The 18,483-nt window shown below is 42.2% G+C and overlaps 1 protein-coding gene across 11 annotated transcripts in view; it reads left to right on the forward strand.

Moving 5' to 3' along the window:
- sox6 (SRY-box transcription factor 6) overlaps positions 1–18,483 on the forward strand; it is a 141,316-nt gene that overhangs the window by 74,882 nt on the left and 47,951 nt on the right. For all 11 annotated transcript variants that reach the window (XM_030414933.1, XM_030414935.1, XM_030414932.1 and 8 more), the window contains 2 exons: positions 7,074–7,246; positions 8,962–9,030. In XM_030414933.1, coding sequence (XP_030270793.1) covers positions 7,074–7,246; positions 8,962–9,030 — 242 coding nt within the window. The remainder of the gene's footprint in view (positions 1–7,073; positions 7,247–8,961; positions 9,031–18,483) is intronic.

Below are 18,483 nucleotides of genomic sequence, written 5' to 3' on the forward strand. Positions count from 1 at the left end.
AAAAAAAAAAAAGCAAAATGCTCGAGCATTTACTCAAACTGAAGGCAAAATGTGTAGTTACTAAATTGGAACACAAGCTGTATTCATTTCTCTTAAACATAAAAAAAAAAAAAAGAAGAAGAAAAAAGCTTAGCATTGTACACAAGCGTTGACATGGCAGCTTGAATTCTGAGGCAGGGAAATCGGGGAGCTCTTGCACTGTCACAATCAATTTGAGAATGGTGTCTACATGACAGTGGTCGGCCGCACGCAGACGGTCCTGTGGCAGGCAGATAAGTGGAAGCTCTTTAGGAGGAGAACACAGGGCAGCGAAGGGCGGCAGCTGAGACTGATTCGATGCTGGCCCTACCTGTGCTGGCTTTCCTCCTGCACAGACAGAAAGGAGACCTCTGTGTGAACACAGAGCCCATATTGTTCAGCCGTACGGGTTAGCTTCAAAACACGATTATTCACTTTAAAATTTAACTGTATCCTTAATGGCTCCTATACAGTGAAGTTCTGATGCCACTTGAGATACACGGCACAATGTCGGTCCTCGTGTTTCTCAGCGATACAAGAAAATGAATAGGAAATAAATTGCGTTGAATGGCTTGCATGCATATCGGTATTATGTATGGAATATTTTACCCAAACATACAAAAACAGCCGCAAACAGCACAAACCAGTATCTGTCCAGTTGCTCCAGTTAAAAAAAAGAAAAAGAAAAAATGCCTCAGTTAGCATTTTCTCCACAACACTTCAGTCAACAGTTTGCCCTGTGCACTGAGGTGAAATATGAGCCACAGTAAATCATTATTCCTCAGGCCACATTTGCCAGATGAATGTATGAGAGTGTTGGACTGTGTGTTTTTCTCCTCTAATGAATTGAGGAATTTAGCTTGTGGCGATGGAGGTAAAAAAGGGAAGTGCTGTCCTTGTGTGTGTGTTTGTGTGTGTATGAGTGTCAGTGTGTGTGGGGGATAGAGTTCTCCGTCTGCATGTCGAATTGTATTCTCCCGTCACGTTTTGTGTTTCATGAGTGACTTTTTATAACTTTTATTAATTTAAGATTTCTAAGAAGGAAGCGTGATACTTTTAGGAGTTTTTAGCTCAGATTCATTTTTATTTATACATTTCGTGCAAACAGTCGCATGAAGCCTGATTTCGTTTGAAAAGAACATAAAGCATTTACATATGACATATTTCATTTATATAGTGAAAGTAAAGCAGAAGCAAATTGTCTCTTTATAGCCCTGAAAAGCTGACCTGTGTCTGTACCAAGGATGGAAATGAATACCAGTACATCATTCAGACATAAACAGAACAGACTTTAATCAGCAGCTTCAGAGCAAGTTAATATTCATGTGGGCATCACATGGAAATCATGCATTATTGTCCACAGAAACGGACTTCTCTTTGTCAATGTTCAAACTGTTCATTCATTTTCAGTTTCCATAACCTGTTCCAAAGCTTTTAAATTTAGTTACGCAACTGAATCATACTTGTGCACTATTTGATTCACCTACGTACATTGTGAAAAATAATATCTCATCCTATTGATTTTGTGTATTTTTCTACGCAACATTTATAAGGGGTAAAAACAAAACAAAAAAAAGCGGTCTAAAGAATTTTGACTTCAGGTTCACTTCAGTTTCAAGTATAGGGCTATTTCTGCTACCAAAATCAAGATGCTTTGTGACATGTGACAGCTTTTAATTACAACCTTGATAATATTATATATGTAATAACAAGAGATTATGAATGCGAGTGAGGCAAAGTAGGTGAGAGAGCTGTACAAAAATGTGTGTGTGTGTGTGTGTGTGTGTGTGTGAATTGTTTATATGTATATGTCTTCAAGCAAACAAAGTGTCACTTTTATATACTTTGTAAATACATGTAGGTCCCAGCCACCTTGCCCCCTCTTCAGTCTGTGACTAGTGATCTGGATTAAACCCAGAGAAAACAAAGGCATTGTTGATGCCTTCAGAGACAACGATATGAGTGTTTTAAAAGATCTAGTTTGCACAGTCCAAGGGATCAAGTACATTCTTTCTTCCTTTAATTATCAGCCGCATAGGTAAGAGTGATGAATAAATGCTCTATGAAAAGAATGACTCCTGATTCACTTACAAGGTTTTGTAGATAGTTGCCTTCATTACCGCTTGCAGGGCTTGAAGAGCTTTTGAACGAGAGGGACCTTGAAAACTGTGTATGCGTTTTTTTTGTAGTTTTAGGGCACAGGGGTCAGACTGATCGTCATAAAGGCTGCTGGAGATGAATAGAGGGGCTGGCGATCGTTTTCCTGTAATGATCTTTGCTGTATGCTTCCTTGCGTGCACACAGAATCCTTCGTGGTGCAAGGGTCTCTGTTTTACACAGTCAGAGAATGACTTATTTAAGTATTGAAAGAACACAGACGAGAAATAAAGTTTCCATGTCGAGTTATTTTTTTTTTTTCCTCCTCAGTTCTAATTTCAGGGTCGCCGGCATCCTTGTGGAGTAATGTGTTCGGGTCGAGCCTCTATCTTGGCTTTGATGAAGTACCTTGTCCAGTGTCATGGATAGACAGTGAAGTGCTGGGGCTTTTACATTAGCATAATTATACTGAAGAGTGAAGCTCCCTCTATCATCAAAATATTAGTCTCCATCAGTGTTCAGTGTGAACAGCAGAACCAATGTGGATGAAGTGTGCTTCCATTAATAACCTCTCCATATGCCAATCATTAAAAAGAAAATCGTCTGCTGAGCCTTTTAAATCATTTTGATTCCGTGAAAGTGTCTAAAATTCACGTCAACACTTAAATGCACGCACATGCAGACAGACGTATAGATATAAGAAGCTTGTCATTCCAGACCGTCGTTAGTATTTCCACGAAGTTATAAAAAGTCTCAAGCACATTTAAATGGTTTTGAAATGACTGAGATCTCAACAAGATGATGGTCAGTTTGTCTGCCACCCTGTACATTCATACCATTTTGAAAAGTGACTGAACATCATCGTTGCCGCTGGATGACATGTGCTCGTGAGTCATTGCTCACGCTTGTTAATGGGGTTTTATTGGCAAGATTAACAGCTTTTATATCATGGCAGAGGCAGCAAGCCAGGTAAAACAGCTGTTGCTCATATTGTCTTGGTTGTAGGGCATGGAGACGCGTTAACACCATATTACTGGAAACACATATGGCCGCGTAGCCTCGCTGAACAAGTGTATAGCAGTTAAAGGCAAAGGGAGTATCATAAAGCTGGCTCGTGTTATTCCAGCTTCTCTCAGTGCAGATCCTAGATATTTTTTTCTGACCAAAGGACAGAAATGTTTCAAATATAATAAAAGTGAAATTGGTACAAAGGTTGACTTGCGTTTCGTGCTTTTGTTGAAGCTGTTTTATGGTTCTGAAAAAAAGTACTACTCTGTGAGTAGGAAAAATTCTATTTTGAACACTAAAGAAAGTACACCCCCCCCCCCCCCCAAAAAAAAAAATGCCATTAGCTGCTATTCAATTGGCTCTTTGTGTTTTCCACAGTAAGACTGGACAAAGGGTCAGATGACCGCAGAGTTCACACAGGTGTGCATTTACTCAAAGGCATGTACCTTTTATCGATTGGAGCAGCACGCAACACACATCTGTACACACTCCTGTCTGCGTTCACACACACCTCAGGAGAGAGCAGATAGGGAGAGAGAGAGAGCCGGGGCACACAAGGCATTCTAGCTATGTGCGGTTTGTGTGCGGATACAGCTTGGTACAATCGTAGCATTTAGACAAGTCTTAATTTACTTAGGATGGGCTCACAGCATATGGAAGCCTCCACAATAGCCGTCTGATAGAGAGACAAAGAAATTCCAGTCTTCTGGCGCTAAAAAACGCAATTCAGATCTGGTCATAATGGCTCAGCTGTCGTAACCAAAGGAAGGGAAGAGAATAGGGTGCCTTGTGATTTTCCCCCTTTTCACCCTCGCCCTCCCTCGCTTTTCTTCTTTTTTTTTGTGCCTGAATCTTTTATCTGTGTTATTCACTCGGGACTCTTCAAAGTAACAAGCCTCCTTCTTTTTCCCCGGTACTGGACTTGGAACCCAAATTAGAGACTGCTTGATTAGAGCAGAGAGGAGGGAGCCAAGAGAGAGGGAGATGTGGGTATTGGACAGAACAAATCGCACCCCTACAAAGTGCCTTTTATCCAAAGACCCCAAGGCTCAAATACCCCCATCCCTCCCCAAGCAACCATGGCTCTGCTTGTTTTCCTCTTATCATTTATTTAGTCACCCGTTGATGTTTTCTGCCCTACTTTGTGACGTTTAAAAGAGGCAGGAATCTCAAAAGGTGAATGCTGAATGGACTGAAACTGAACAACACGGCCGTACCATCTCCTCCTCCTCTTCCTCTGATGTGTCAGTCCAGTATCGCTGAAGTTAACACGGTGGCCCGAGAGGAAGAGAAAAAAAAAAAACAAGCAAAGTGCCAGCACAGCTTGACCGTTCACTCCTGGGATCCTCTTCCTGTGTCAGGCTGGTATTGTCCTACTGGGCTCCAGTCGTCTAACAGGAGAATGTCACAACATGTTAGATCTGGGCCGACTGCTGGGGTTTATGTAGCGCCAAGGCATCTCTGGGCTGTCTGTCTGCCATCGGAAGCGCAATGTGAGGAGACATGTTAACAGGCAGACCCCAGCCCCACCGCTGTTAAAAGCCATGCAATATGCAGGAAACGGCCTCTTTTGTCAGCGGGCCGGTCGGACACAGACCACGACACTCCTCTTCTGCACCACCCAATAAAAGTTTTATCTCCATTTTAAAGGTGATTCATAATTTAAAGCAGGAAGAAAGAGATTTTAACACTAAACCACTCAACAAAAAACACATGCGCCTGATTTTTTCAACTGCGCTGTACAATCTCAAAGGTGGAATTCTTCTGCGTTCACTTCTGGATATTCAGAATGTGTGTTTACCAGTGATTGTCCTCAGCACTTCTCTGAGTAACTTTGTCGATATTTCAACAGACAAAAAAGAAAAAGAGGAAATTTGGTTTAGTTATTAAGTTTAGAATTAGGAAGGAGGAAAGGCGAAACTGTAGTACAGAGGGCAGTTTGAGCTTCCCACAATTCAGCTCAACATCAAAACAATGGGCCCTCTGTTAGTATTCTTTTGGTGTCCGGGCAGGACCGAGCTCTCCGCACTCAGGCCGGCCCATCGGTGGATCTTTTGCACCAAGTCCCCCCTGTACATTCATGCACACAAACAACAGAAATATATGCGCAGTACATTGCAGTACATTTTTTTAGTGTTGTGTGCTTTTACAGTGTTGACACGCCTAAATTAGTGAGTGATCATCAGAAATGTGCAATTAGGCAGGCTGAGCGGGCGTCATTGAGTCCAGATGTTTGATTCCCAAGTCAAGGTCATCTGAGTCAGCCCTGAGGTCTGATGGCCCTCATCTTCGTCTGGATTTTGCATTTCTTTTTCTCCCCTTCCCTCTCCTCGTTCTGTCTTCCTTCATTGCTGTCTTGGGTCTCTCCCTCCTTCCAGCTACGGTATTGATAGCAGTGATTTATTGTGACAACAACTGATGTATCTTGCCGGTGACCTGTAAAAGGTTGCTCCTTCATGGACGCAGCCAAAGGTTAATAAAATTGGTGCTGATTGTATCAATTTTACAGATAAGCCATTCACAACAAGTGTAGTCGGCTGAATAAGAAGTCAATTCAGGCCTTGGAAACTGCACACAGGCCCAATGAATAGCTGCTTTTAGGTGCTTTTTTTTTCGTTAGGAGGATAAATGGAGAATTGCAGCTCTCTTCCATTGCAGCAGGCAGCGGAGGCAGAGCGAGGCGAGCCGAGGTTCAGACAAGCCTGCCAGTAAATTGCCCTGAATGGGTTCTGGAGGTTGACAAGCCCTATTAAGACAAACGGCTTTCCTCATCGGAGAGATAAAATAAATCAGGTGTTTAGTCAAATTAAAATAGTTTGAGTGGAGAGGGCCCCTGGGAGCTCTCGGAGAAACTCAAGACAGATGTGGCCAGAGACGAGAGGAAGACACCCAGGAAAGAATTCAGCTCCTGCTGGCCCCAGGCCAGACTTCACTGTACTGTTATCTGGATCTGTACGCTTTTATCCTTCTCCTGCTCTCTCTTACTGTCCCCCTCTCGCTCTTTCCCTGTCGGTTTTCCCATCTCTTTTCTTGTATGTTCTCCCAGATCAGCTTGTCACACAGGAGTGCAGTGGGAGGAGAGTGAGTTACTGTCTAGCCTCTCACTGGCAATTATGTTGGCGGTGTAAGTCAATGGTAGGATCACTTAGCATTGATTAGGCGGGAGGGAGAGAGCAGTGCAACGGAGCCGCTCTCTCTATCACACACAGTGCAGATCTGTGACTGAAGAGAGAGGAGTAAGTCTATAGGTCTGTCAATGCATACGGTAACTACACAGATAATAAAATGTTGGTCAGTATGATACAAATCTCTCTTTAATGATGACTGTTAAGCTGCGTGCGGTGAATATTCTGAGTATGTAAACATTGTTCTGTCCGCGTCGGGTCTCAGAGTTCGTTCTCCTTATGATGAGCATCTTGTGCAGTTTTGAGGCCAGTCCAACACAGACTCGCAAACACTTCCTTTATAGCCAACCCTGGTCATCTGATACAAGATGCCACCTCAGTTTGACAGCTCCCTGCAGCTCTTTGTCTATGTGCTGGGAACAATTCATTCCCTTTCTTCCTGTGAAAGCTGTGAACTCCAGCTACAGTCAAATAGACAACTCCAGGCTGTACGTGTGACCTTAACACTTCCTCAGTTTCACTGCAGTTGGTTCCCTGCCTGTGTGGTTTTCTTTGTATAATACATTCAGTACAGTTCTGTAGCACAAAGTGATGATCATATGAACAGCATGGTCACTTTTTTCTATATTTAACACTGTGCAATGACCAAGGCCTTCTGCAGGATTCCTTACACTGTGGCTACCACTGTGAAACCTTTGTGTACTTACTACTTTGCTTTTCAGGTATGCACAACACATACCTGTATGTGTGTTTCTGACTCAGCCTCTCCACCTTGTGTTTATCCTTTTTACACCCCTGACATTGCTCTCTCTCTCTGCTCACCAGGTACTCCGGAGAGCCTGGCAGAAAAGGAGCACCAGCTCTCCACAATGATCACCCAGCTGATCAGCCTGCGAGAGCAGCTCCTGGCTGCCCACGACGAACAGAAGAAGCTCGCCGCCTCACAAATGGAGAAACAGAGGCAGCAAATGGAGTTAGCTCGTCAGCAGCAGGAGCAGGTAACTGCTCACAGTTTTTCTTTTCTCACATTTACAGGACCACTTGTTGTGACATTTTCTCTCTCTTTTCCTTTTTTTCTCTTTCCCTCTTGCTCCCCTTCCTTTTAAAAACATGTCCCTTTCCTCCTTTAATCTTGTTTACTCTATTCCGCCTCTCCTCTCTATAATAAACCCCATTAAATACATTTGTAACAAACTGTCACTTGTCTCTCAATTTCATATTAAATTTCATGCCCGAAATGTGCCAATAAAAATCTTGGTCCTCGCTAGGAATTTGGAATAATATTAAATTTAAGAGATGTTATATTCTATATTACCTCGGATATTTCTGTCATGCTCCTTCGCCCACATTTATGCTTGCTTGGTAGGAAAAACGTCATTATGACTTATACTAACAAATGCAAGGGAATGTGTGAATTAAACGTTATATTAAACATGGAAGTCCTCTATATCTTATAAATCGACTCCTATTAGAACAAGCCTGGCATTAGATTTGCAGCGCGAATCAGGCCAATGAGCCATATTGTACAAATCAGCAAATTAGCAGAGGCCATGAAGTGTGTTAATGTCTGGGAAGAAATAAGGACACAAACTATCCACACGGGCGACACTTTTATTATCACCAGCCACCCTAATGGCTATGAGTCAATTATCAGCAAGGAGTTCACTCAGAGTTTTCCCAGCACACTCTCAGACCTTCATGTGGGAAATGAAGAGATAGACCATATACCTTGGAGTGATGCATTTGGTCATAGTACACTAATAATACATTAACAGTATTGATTTCTTTTTCAATCAATGATGTTCATTTGCAAACTACACTCAACTCCGTCGGCTTTGTGGGCATTGCAGCACAAATGAAGAGTGAGATAAGATATTTCCTTATTTGATCTCATTTTAAAATGGAAGAATGTCAATAAAATGGAAGAGAGAGAGGGGGGTAGAGATGGGGGAGAGAGGGAGAGCAAGGGAGCCCGCTGAGAGCTAGAATGTCATCAAGCCATCAAGATACAACACAGTAATTAACTGTTGACACTCATGAGGAAGCCAGCACAAATTAATCTTGACACATTTGCAGACGGCCGATATCTTACAGTGAACACTTTGTAATTATATTTAAAAATGAAAATTAAATGACACTTAAAACTAGGTTGTCATGCTCAATGAAGTGCGCATGTAGAAAAGGGGGACTGCTGGAATGAGAAGGATTGCGGTGCGCCCGCTTGTCACTCAGGGGCAGCGGGGACCTCTGTCACCCGTACGCCGCCTGCACCAGTTATCTCCGTCATAACCACGCTCGTCTGTCCTATGAATCATTTATTCTCTTTTCGCCGCTAATTTTGGGCTGTGTGAAGTTGAGCAGTTTATTTTCATGTTCATTTCAAAAATTTATATTTGTCAGATTTTGCAGCAGTTTGGGTGAAGAACTATATTTTGTAAAAGGAAATTGTGTTTTCTTACTTGTTAATCTTAAGCTTCTTTCCGTCCAGTATTTTCATTGTGACCACTATCTTTAAACAAATCTTAATACACGACAACTGGCCGGGATAGCCTGTATCTCCATTGTGCGAGTGGCTGCAGCATGCACTTCCTTTATATACTTGTTTAACAAACAGAGAACAAAAGTGTCACGTGATTTTAGTTCCTCCTCTCATGTATTGCAGTTTTCACCAGGATTCATTTAATTTCCCATCTTTACTTCTGTTTCCAACCAGATTGCAAGACAACAGCAGCAGCTTCTGCAGCAGCAGCACAAAATCAACCTCCTCCAACAGCAGATCCAGGTCAGTGAATATGTTTCTCTTGGCTCCTCCAACACCTCTCGCTTCCTCCACTGTGATTACATTTCGTCCCTTTCACTGTAATTGGTCGACATGAGCCACGCGTCTGGATTTAACGGCACGGATCAATAAAAAATTAGACATTAAAGTAAATATGATTGCTAACTTCTGTTAGCCTCTCCTTCTCGTCCTTTTTGCTGTTTTTTTTTTATATTTCTTGTCTTTTTATCTTTATAATTTTTGTGTCACACTAACATTCATCACTCTCATCAAATGTTAATTGCCTGTTGATAATCGGGAGGGCTTTAAAATATGGAGGAGAATAATTAGCACATCTTAATGAACAAAAAAAAGGAGGGTGGTGGCGTTGGTGGTGGTGGTGGAGGGGGGGTGGTGTAACAACAGCTAATGAGTCCTGTTGATGGAGAAGAGCCTGGAGGTGGGGGACATGAAAGAGGCTGGTAAATGCCTCTGAAACGAGTCGGTCCCAGTTGGGCTACGTGGCATGCTTTTACTCAGCACAAGAACTACTGAAACTTACATTGTCATTACGCTGTGAGGCCGACATTGTGTATTTTTTAAATTTTTGAGTCCTTCTTTTGTGCGTGTATCTATTTCTTTTACCCGTACACCTCATGCAAAACACTGTAACACTCATTAATGTGTCTGTGTGCTGTATGTGATACAGTACAGAGTGGTGTGATGAAAGACCACCCAGGCAGCATGTAGCTGGACATGCTCAGACAGTACAGGGTAATCCAGTGTTGGTCAGTGGCAGCGGTCAAGGCTGCGAGGCCCAGCCGCCTGTGTGAAGCTAATGTTATCCTGCTGTGTGTGTTTGGTGTCAGGCACATCCTTCTCCGTTCACCTCCTCCTCCCCAGCTTGTTCTTCACTCAGATAACTCCCTGTCCTCTCCTTTATTTCATACCTCTTCAACTATTTACTTGCAACAAATTGTTCCTCCAGCCATGGGCACCATGAGGGGGATCATACCTCTGCATAACACGGCTTGCTGTTATCTGCTTTCAAAAAGCAGTTATCACAACAGCCAGGTTTACAGCTCCTTCGAGAGCTCTTTGCAGGGGAATAGGCCGCACTGTCAACATGTTGCTGTGGACCTTTTCACTTCAGCAGTGGACATCTATTGGAAAAATAATTCCATATCACACTCCACTAAAGAGAGGCAGAGAGCAAGACACTCTCTCTAGAAAACACTCCAGAATGAAGTACCTTATACACGACTGAGGGGCTAGTCATACTCATATCATCGAGGGCCCTTTACTTATGCTCATTGAGCATAAGGGCACAGCCCTAATGCATCTCACTTTTAGAGGCCCTTGCTTTCATCACAAAGTTAAAGGCAAATGATACCTGAAAATTCCCCTTGATGCATAGTTTTGAGAGAGGGTGGGAGGGTCGAGTGTGTATGGGAACGTACTTCTAAAGATCCATTTCAAACACTTGAACAGAGATACAAGTAAAGTCCTTTCTTGCAGAGCCCAGTCAGCCAGCTTCTCCCTTGACCACAGGTCTTCCCTGATTAAAAAAAAAAGCCACATCCACAATTAAACAAAAGCGTCACATCTTCAGTTCACCATCTGTTCTGCTGCCATCAGCCTCTGCTGGCTGCAGTACTGCCCAAGAATAAACAGGGATCGCTCTCAATACTTCAAGAAATTTGAATCATGGGCAACATTGTTTATTCAAAAGCAAGAAGATGTTCGCTCTCCCTCGCCAAGTTCCACCAGATATCCAGTGTGGTGATGGCCGCCCCTCTCGAGTTTGCAGATAAAAGAGAGTCAGGAGCAAGTTAGCGAAGCATTTTTTGCCACTCTGTTTTCATTACTGCTGCCTCTTAAAATGCCCCGGCCATTTTAATATATAACAGCTTTGACTTAATTAGTTCTGTAAACAAGCTTCCAGTCTGTATGTCAGACTTTTAGCAAAGCAGTAAGCAGTGTTGGGGGATAGAGTTACTCTGCTATTAGCATGGAGAGCACTAAACTTTATTGGAGACCCTACCGGCCATCAAAGTCCTTCTGTTTTGCCTTCGGGGAGAAGAACAAGAGAAAAGTCTCACGCAAAGGTCTCGTATTGATGATGTAACTGATCGCATTAGTGGACATTGTAAACTGTCCAAACAATAAAACCATGGGGACTGCAACTGGAGACTGCTGTTGGCACGCTATGTGTGTGCTTTCAAGGGGCTTCTGCACGTGGATTGAAGGGGATCGGCCACACCAGTGTGTAGTTATGGAGGTTTAGTTGGTGAGGCTTGGAGCGAGGCAACGTGCCGTTTAATCAAGGTTCCCCTTTGACTAGCCACCTCTGTTTTTTATCCCTTCTCATCATTCCTGCAAGAGAGGGAGAGAGATTTAGTCTTTGTCCTTCGGGATTACAATGTCACTTGTTTTAAGATAGCAGATGTTTTGATTGCAGTGTTAGGGGCTTATCAAAAGTTAAAGCTCAAGGCTTTGTGTGTTTTTCCCTCGGCTTGTTTGTATTCCGTCAGTCCATCCTCATCGTTTGAAATCATCTTGGCACTAATTCAATCCAGGGATGAGATTAACTCTTGGGTTGATTTAGCTGGACATTCGAAACAGCGCCAAGACACATGTGACAATTAAACATATATATTAGCAGAGAACTGCTTCTTCCAATAAGTTGTTCAGCTCTCTGAGTCGATGTGGAGGCACTGGGAGACTGCACAAAAATAATAAATAATGAGCACACAATGTTTTGGTTTGTGGTCTCATTGGTTTCTGCTCATCATCACTCGGACACACTGGCCGTTATTTTATTCTCCTCTTCATAGCGTTCTGTTTCATAATCACTACTAATGGATAAGGGGTAGCAGCAGATGAGCAGTTAAACAGCATCACGTTGATCATCAGTCTGAGGAACTTGGTTGGCATGTTCTCTTGTATGCATTTTGCAATATATTCAAGAGTTCAAGGCAAGACGTGTGTTGGTAAGAAGCGAGCGACATTAGAATGACAGGACAGTAAATCAAAGTCTTTCTGCATACAAACTAGAATAAAAAAACTGGATGAGGGAGCTCTATTAAAGAGTGACAGTAACGTCTACTGCCAAGGCACAAGCATCCATACCCCCCTCATCTCTCACGTGGTAATGACCTGGGCAAAATCTGAAATCGTCCAACATCATAATTATTGTTGCCCCAGGAACCATCATTGTAACTGACTGATCATGTTTTTGTGAAGTCATGGCTTTGCGATTGGGAGGAAGTAAGCCTTTCTTGCACATGTATAACACAGGGGAAGGGTCTGTTTTCACTAATATAATTGGATTTATATTGGCTTATAAGATTATACGATCTCAATTTGATTAGTGAGGATGATCATTTTTACCCCGCAATTTTCCTTTTTAGTGAAAACTATTAAAATCATGTTGATTGTTTGGTTTCTGCACAAAAAAAAGAACCCAAAGACAAATGGATGGAAAACAGAAGGCAACCTTTTGTAACACAAGCTGATGTAAAATCAAAGGCAGGCAACAATACTGACAAAAACAGGCTGGGGAAACTGACAAAGAGAGCAGGAGACAGACTTAAATACACACAAGGGTGAGGGAAGACTGATAAGGGACAGGTGAAGCTAACAGGGGAATCAAAAATGCAGGAAAGCACAAAGAAAGGCATCAAGACACACGATGATGAACCTTACAAAATGGCAACTTTTTGGCCAGTTGCAATGACGGTCCGGGAGCAACATTAATTATGATGTCAGATAAACCCGTGCATTCCTCAAGGACAGGACTGTTGATGGTTTTCTGCGCACAGGCCCACAGATACTCATACACATGCACGGAGGTGATCGTGTACAGTGCACAGGCACACAGGGACCCACGCATTGATACACACATCAAGAGAATAAATATTGGTGGAAAGGTCAGGGTGAACTTTATCTTCACAAACAGGCTGGAGAAAGCAGACCTCCCCAGATGAAACAGAGGGACACTGTTTATCCAAAACATTTAATTTATTTTTTTAAAATACCACAATATCATGACGTCGCCATTTGTCATCGGCTGTGGCATTGATGTATGAGCCGTGAGCACACCGAGACATCCAAGATGGGAGAGATCATACATTTCTATGAAGACTATTGTCGACCATGTTTTTCTCTTTGTGAAACCTCAAACGATCTGTTCACTGAGCAGGTCAGCTACTGTTTGACCCATCGTTCTCTCCCTATACACTCCCAATGTCACTGTACAGTATGTACACATTATCTGCTCCTCCACCTTTAACCTTGCGTCTAACAAGCACACATAACATGTGCATCCCTTCCTTTTAAAAGAGAGAAACCAGAGATTAAAAGAGAAAAGGCCAGTATCCTGTATGGTTGTCCACACTTCAAAGTCTCAGAGGTTTCTCACATGTGTCTTTAATGGTGTAAGGAAACAGTGGGGGACATGCGGATGTTCAACGGTCAGATGCTAAAGGTCCCAAGATTAAAGATGAAATTCAATTACACCCACAATTAGTTGACACAAGGTGAACAATCTAGAAACAGACTGTATGGCAAATATTTTGCCAGACAGAGGACAACAGACACACAACATTCATCTTCTTCTCTATTGAAGCCAGGATCTCGATGAAGGGGTCATCGCTGAAATACTTCTCTCTTTCAACGCCAGTCTGCATTGTACACACCTACGGTAAACACCAGTAGTTACAATTTAATAGAAGCTTCTTTTCTTTTCAATTATTTTGCTTGAATACAAACAAATCCAATACAATGCTGTTCAGTTAATATATTTTTGGCAGGGGGAAAAAAATCCGGATAGCAGTTAGTCAGTTGCATATGGATTTCCCATTTCTCTCTGTTACAAGGAAACAAGAGAATTCACACGGGAAGCTCTGAAAGTGTCTTCTGCATTCAGAGGCTGAACAGTGTTGGTTTCTGTGCTACACAATTGCACATACAAATTCATTTTTTCTTTTTTTCTTTTTGTTTTTTTATGGCAGCAACAACAAAAAATATGATCTATTACAGACACTTTTCAAAGCCACTTTGCCAGAACTTAACAGTTATCCACCCTTTATTTTTTGTGTCCAGTGGCCGAATAGCAGAGTTAAAGTGATGGTGTAATTTTTCTACAGACATCACACTGTGCAATCAGTAATCAGTTCAGAATGATAAGTTAAAGCAAAAAAGAGTTGTCCGTTGCCTGTTTAGGTTCTCTGGGAACATCTGTATTGGCAAATCTGGATCTATGAACAGATGTGGTCAGGCTAAATGTGAGACATCTGCCATGCCTCACATCTAGCATGACCGGCAGCTATCATCAAGTCATTCCACAAATTTTCAATAAAAGCCAACCCCTGCTTTAGCTGCGCCACTCAAGGACTTTCACATTTTGTAATGCCAGTGGGATTCAGCTGTACGTGTAGGATGTTTTGGGTCACGGTCCTGTCGCAAAACAAATCAGTCGTATTAACTGTTTCCTCCATCCAGAAGTCCCACACAGCTTGCTGTTTCTGCCATTATGCCTTTTTTTGTTTGTATTATATTTGGCTTTTTACAACAGTCAATGCTTTAAACGTGTCTGCTGTAGATCTCTACAAACAGTTATCCACCCAGATCTCCCACCATGACTAAAAGAAATATCTGTCAAATTGATGTTAGGTCCGTATGATGAATAGGCTTTTAGTTCTGTTTTTTTTATTATTATTATTCACTTCTTTATTCTGATAAAAAGGACCCAATCAAACAGTCATTTCATGCACTGATTCTGTTTGGCTCCTAATTTAGAGAAGCAAAGGCTCCAACAAAACTACGACATTATGGTAAATATTTTAAATCAATCAGATGAGTTTAAATAAACACAGGGCTGTATGGTAATTGCACGAAGATAATAGCGCTAATTTGTGTATTCTCAGATGCTTCTGTTGTCTCCCGGCACAAATGATTTTCTCAGTGTGAGACTCTTATTAATGCGCTGGCAAAAAAAAAAAAAAGAGCACAAAAATAGACATTGTTAAAGAGAATGTGTAAGTCCCCCAATTAGCACAGCTAGATTGGAACTGTTAGCATGATAATAAGAGAATAATAGAGCAGGGAAATGATCGTGTGTGTGTGTGTGTGTGTGTGTGTGTGTGTGTGTGTTTAAGTGTGGAAGTGTCTGCTGCTGTGTGTGCACATGCGTGTCTGTGTAGATTCTGTGCCGCCAGCGCTCTCCCTTGTGTTGGAGAGCTCTGTGTTAGCCTGCTAGTAGGATTATGCGGGGGCATTAACAGCCTAGTCAGACAGGCTTGGCTCCCGCCCAGAGAGGCTCGGTCCAGCATGTTCATCCTCCATTTAAGGAGACTGTTAGCTGATGAAGATGTGCACATGCAAGACTGAAGATAAAAGAAAGCGGTGACCCGACTCATTAGCCCCTGTGATTTAATGTATTGACACTTGGATACAAATAATTCCATTTAGCGGACTCTGTCGGTGGGGAGGGAGGGATCAATTTAATTAGTTATGAAATGTGACTTCTTGTCAGGAAGCAGAAGAAATGCTGACGTTAAACAAAGTCCTGTGCAGTTTAAACAATAAAGCCACCGCGGCCCCCGTTAAAACTTAATGGTGCACAGAAAGGTGTAATAGACACAACCTCAGCAGTGGCAGTGATGGTTAGCAAATGAAGCTAATTGGATGAACAGTTGGTTTGCAGTGCTATTTGGGTGTTAAAACAAATTCTTGCTCTAGGAAGATAAACATTAGATTCTGTCTGAGTGGTCAGGGATCTGTGGGTTTTCCCCCATTAAGGGATGATTCTCCGTTTTTTGCTGGATGAACTGCACCATCTATTTGCTTCACACTCAAGTGCAAAGCTTTAAGTTATGCTACACAGGCCAGGCTGCAAAATCATATTACTTTAAACTCCAAAGATGAGTAGACTGCAAGAGAATTTATGGATCTCGAAATTACAAAATGTGGACAGACCTTTGTCAAGTGTAATCACTGTTCGCCGGCTTTATTGACTCTCGTTAGACGCAGTCAAATGAAACATATGCTCGCTTGTACTGTGTCTTTGCCAGTGAGGTAGGACTGTAGACAAACACAGATCCGTTATTGATGTAAATTACACAAGGAAGCCATGCTTTTGTGTAATTGGCCTTTGTATTCAGACACCTCAGCAGTTTAAGCAGCGATAATTAAGAGGCTCCATCTGAGAGGTGCCACATGAGCGGCTGTAATGTGCGAAATCACACCTGAGGGTCTACTTAAAATTAGTCACCTGAGGGGTTTGTAAAGCAGCCATGGGATGGGTTAATTTATGACACAAACTTACAGCCTTCTATCAGAATAATCGACGTGAGACAGAAGATTACAGGGCGTACGGGAATATAAATTTGATTCCCAGTGCTAAATATTTCTGACAACTGAACAACTATTTTTAGAATAATTGTTTAAGTGAATTAAGCACTTTCATGCTCTGTCTGAATATCACCAAAGAGCACCTGTTTAAAGCTCCACAAACCTTCCCTGGACGAAGGTGGAGTGCCTGAACTTAGCGTCCATTGTGCCCCCGACCCCTCGAAAGAAAAATACCGGTCGAGGCGGGAACACATCCTCCAGTGTGATGTTGATTTAGTTTCCTCTCCCGCTCTACATGGACTGTGTTTTCTCTTCTAATGTTGTGCAAACTGTTTTGTCTTTGCATTGGCGTTGTGCGGCCATCGTCCGCAGAAGTGGGCAACACTCACAGGGAGAAGGAGCTGCATTAATGGGCTCTACTGTGTACGGGCAGCCGGCAGGGAGAAAGGGGCGCGTGTTTTCTTAGGGCCGGGGTGGCAAAGCAAAGCATTCAGCCCCACGGTCAACACAAAAAAGGAGCTTTTTGTTTTTCAGGGGGGCGGAGGAGAGTCGAAGAATTCCCCAACAGAACACAATGAATGAGACATTTTGTCCTGCACAGTATTTTCATAGAAACAGCATCTTACAATTTTTTGGTTTGTTTGTTTGTTTGTTTTCAAAAACTCAGCCCACCAAAATGCATTCTTTTTCTTCAAAACATTTTTTTAAAATGTGTTGATATAATTCACTCTTCATTGTATTACATCTTTTGTTTGATCTCTTACAAATTGCTCTGGTTTTTCTCGCCCATCATCGGGCGATGATATTTGAGCACGTATGAAAGTCTCAACACACTTGCCTGCCCTCTGCTGAACAACAGAGTGGGCTCTGTTGTTTCCTGTGGCCCCAGCAGCTGGGAGGTAACAGTGAAGACAGAGCTTCAGTCTATGAATGGCAGGACTGGACAGAGTGGGGGAAAACCAGCCGTAGTGTGTGTTTGTGTGTGTGTGTGGACAATACCATCACAGAAATTAGGGGTGCGCCTCTGTTTCACTGTCAGCCAAAATAAGGCTAAGAGTTTTATTTTTACCCTCAGATGCACAATAATTTAATTACAACACAGGAATCTTTAAATGGTAGATTTTTTTAAAAAAAATTTTTGTTGTTTTGTTTAAAAAAAACAGAGAACTGTCAGCAGTGTACAGAAACCGCATTAAGGTCTCTCGGCTTCTTCCAGAGTGTTGAAGATGTGATATTTCCAAACCTTTACTGCCACATTATTTCGTAAGCCTCACATACTTCAGTCCCCCTATTTCCCGCTCCCCCCACCCTGTTCACATCACATGGATGTAGCTGGCTATCTAACTAACCCGTGTCCAATGTGCTTTAGAACCTCACTCACCCCCCTGCAATGAGGGTCAGAGGCATTTCACTTACTCCCGTTTCCATACAGCGAGCATGTATACGCAGGATAATGATGCCGGCCCCAAACCCACTTGTGGGTTTGTTTATGTCTGTTCTCTTCTTTCCCGTCATTACACATGCTGTTTGAGGGAGTCCCCATGGATTTGGCCAGTTTACTGCAAACCTTAATTTTATGGCCAGACCTTGAAAAAAAAAAAATATTAATTCTTACTTCCATGTATGCTCCCACCCCCACCCCCCCAAAAAAGCTGCAGTGATATTCTTTGGAAACACAACACAGAATTTGCAGGAAAAAATAGTGTGTCTTTAAAGTGTACTGCATGGTTCTGTTGCTGTGCACACAAAATTCATGACATACACTGTGTCAGCATGTAGAAATGCACTTTGTTTCATTGGGATCTAATGTGTGTATTGAGAATAAAACAATTTAACGTAACATATAGCTGATGCATGAAAACACGCATAAACACACACCAGTAAAAATGCTCAAAAACATTCCTTAAGGCTTGACTTCGATAATTCTTTTCCCTTTAACTCTATTTTTTAGACAGATACATTTAAGTTAAGGAAAAAGGACAATTCACTTCATGTGCACAAGGGTATTAAACCTACAGAAATGCATTTTTGTATTTTGGATCACTGTCGATTTTAAATATTCTAGCACATGCCCTGACTTGTACATCAAATCAGAGCAGTGAATTGAAGCAACCAGCAGCC

This window comes from Sparus aurata, chromosome 4, assembly GCF_900880675.1.
Source record: "Sparus aurata chromosome 4, fSpaAur1.1, whole genome shotgun sequence".
NCBI lineage: Eukaryota > Metazoa > Chordata > Actinopteri > Spariformes > Sparidae > Sparus > Sparus aurata.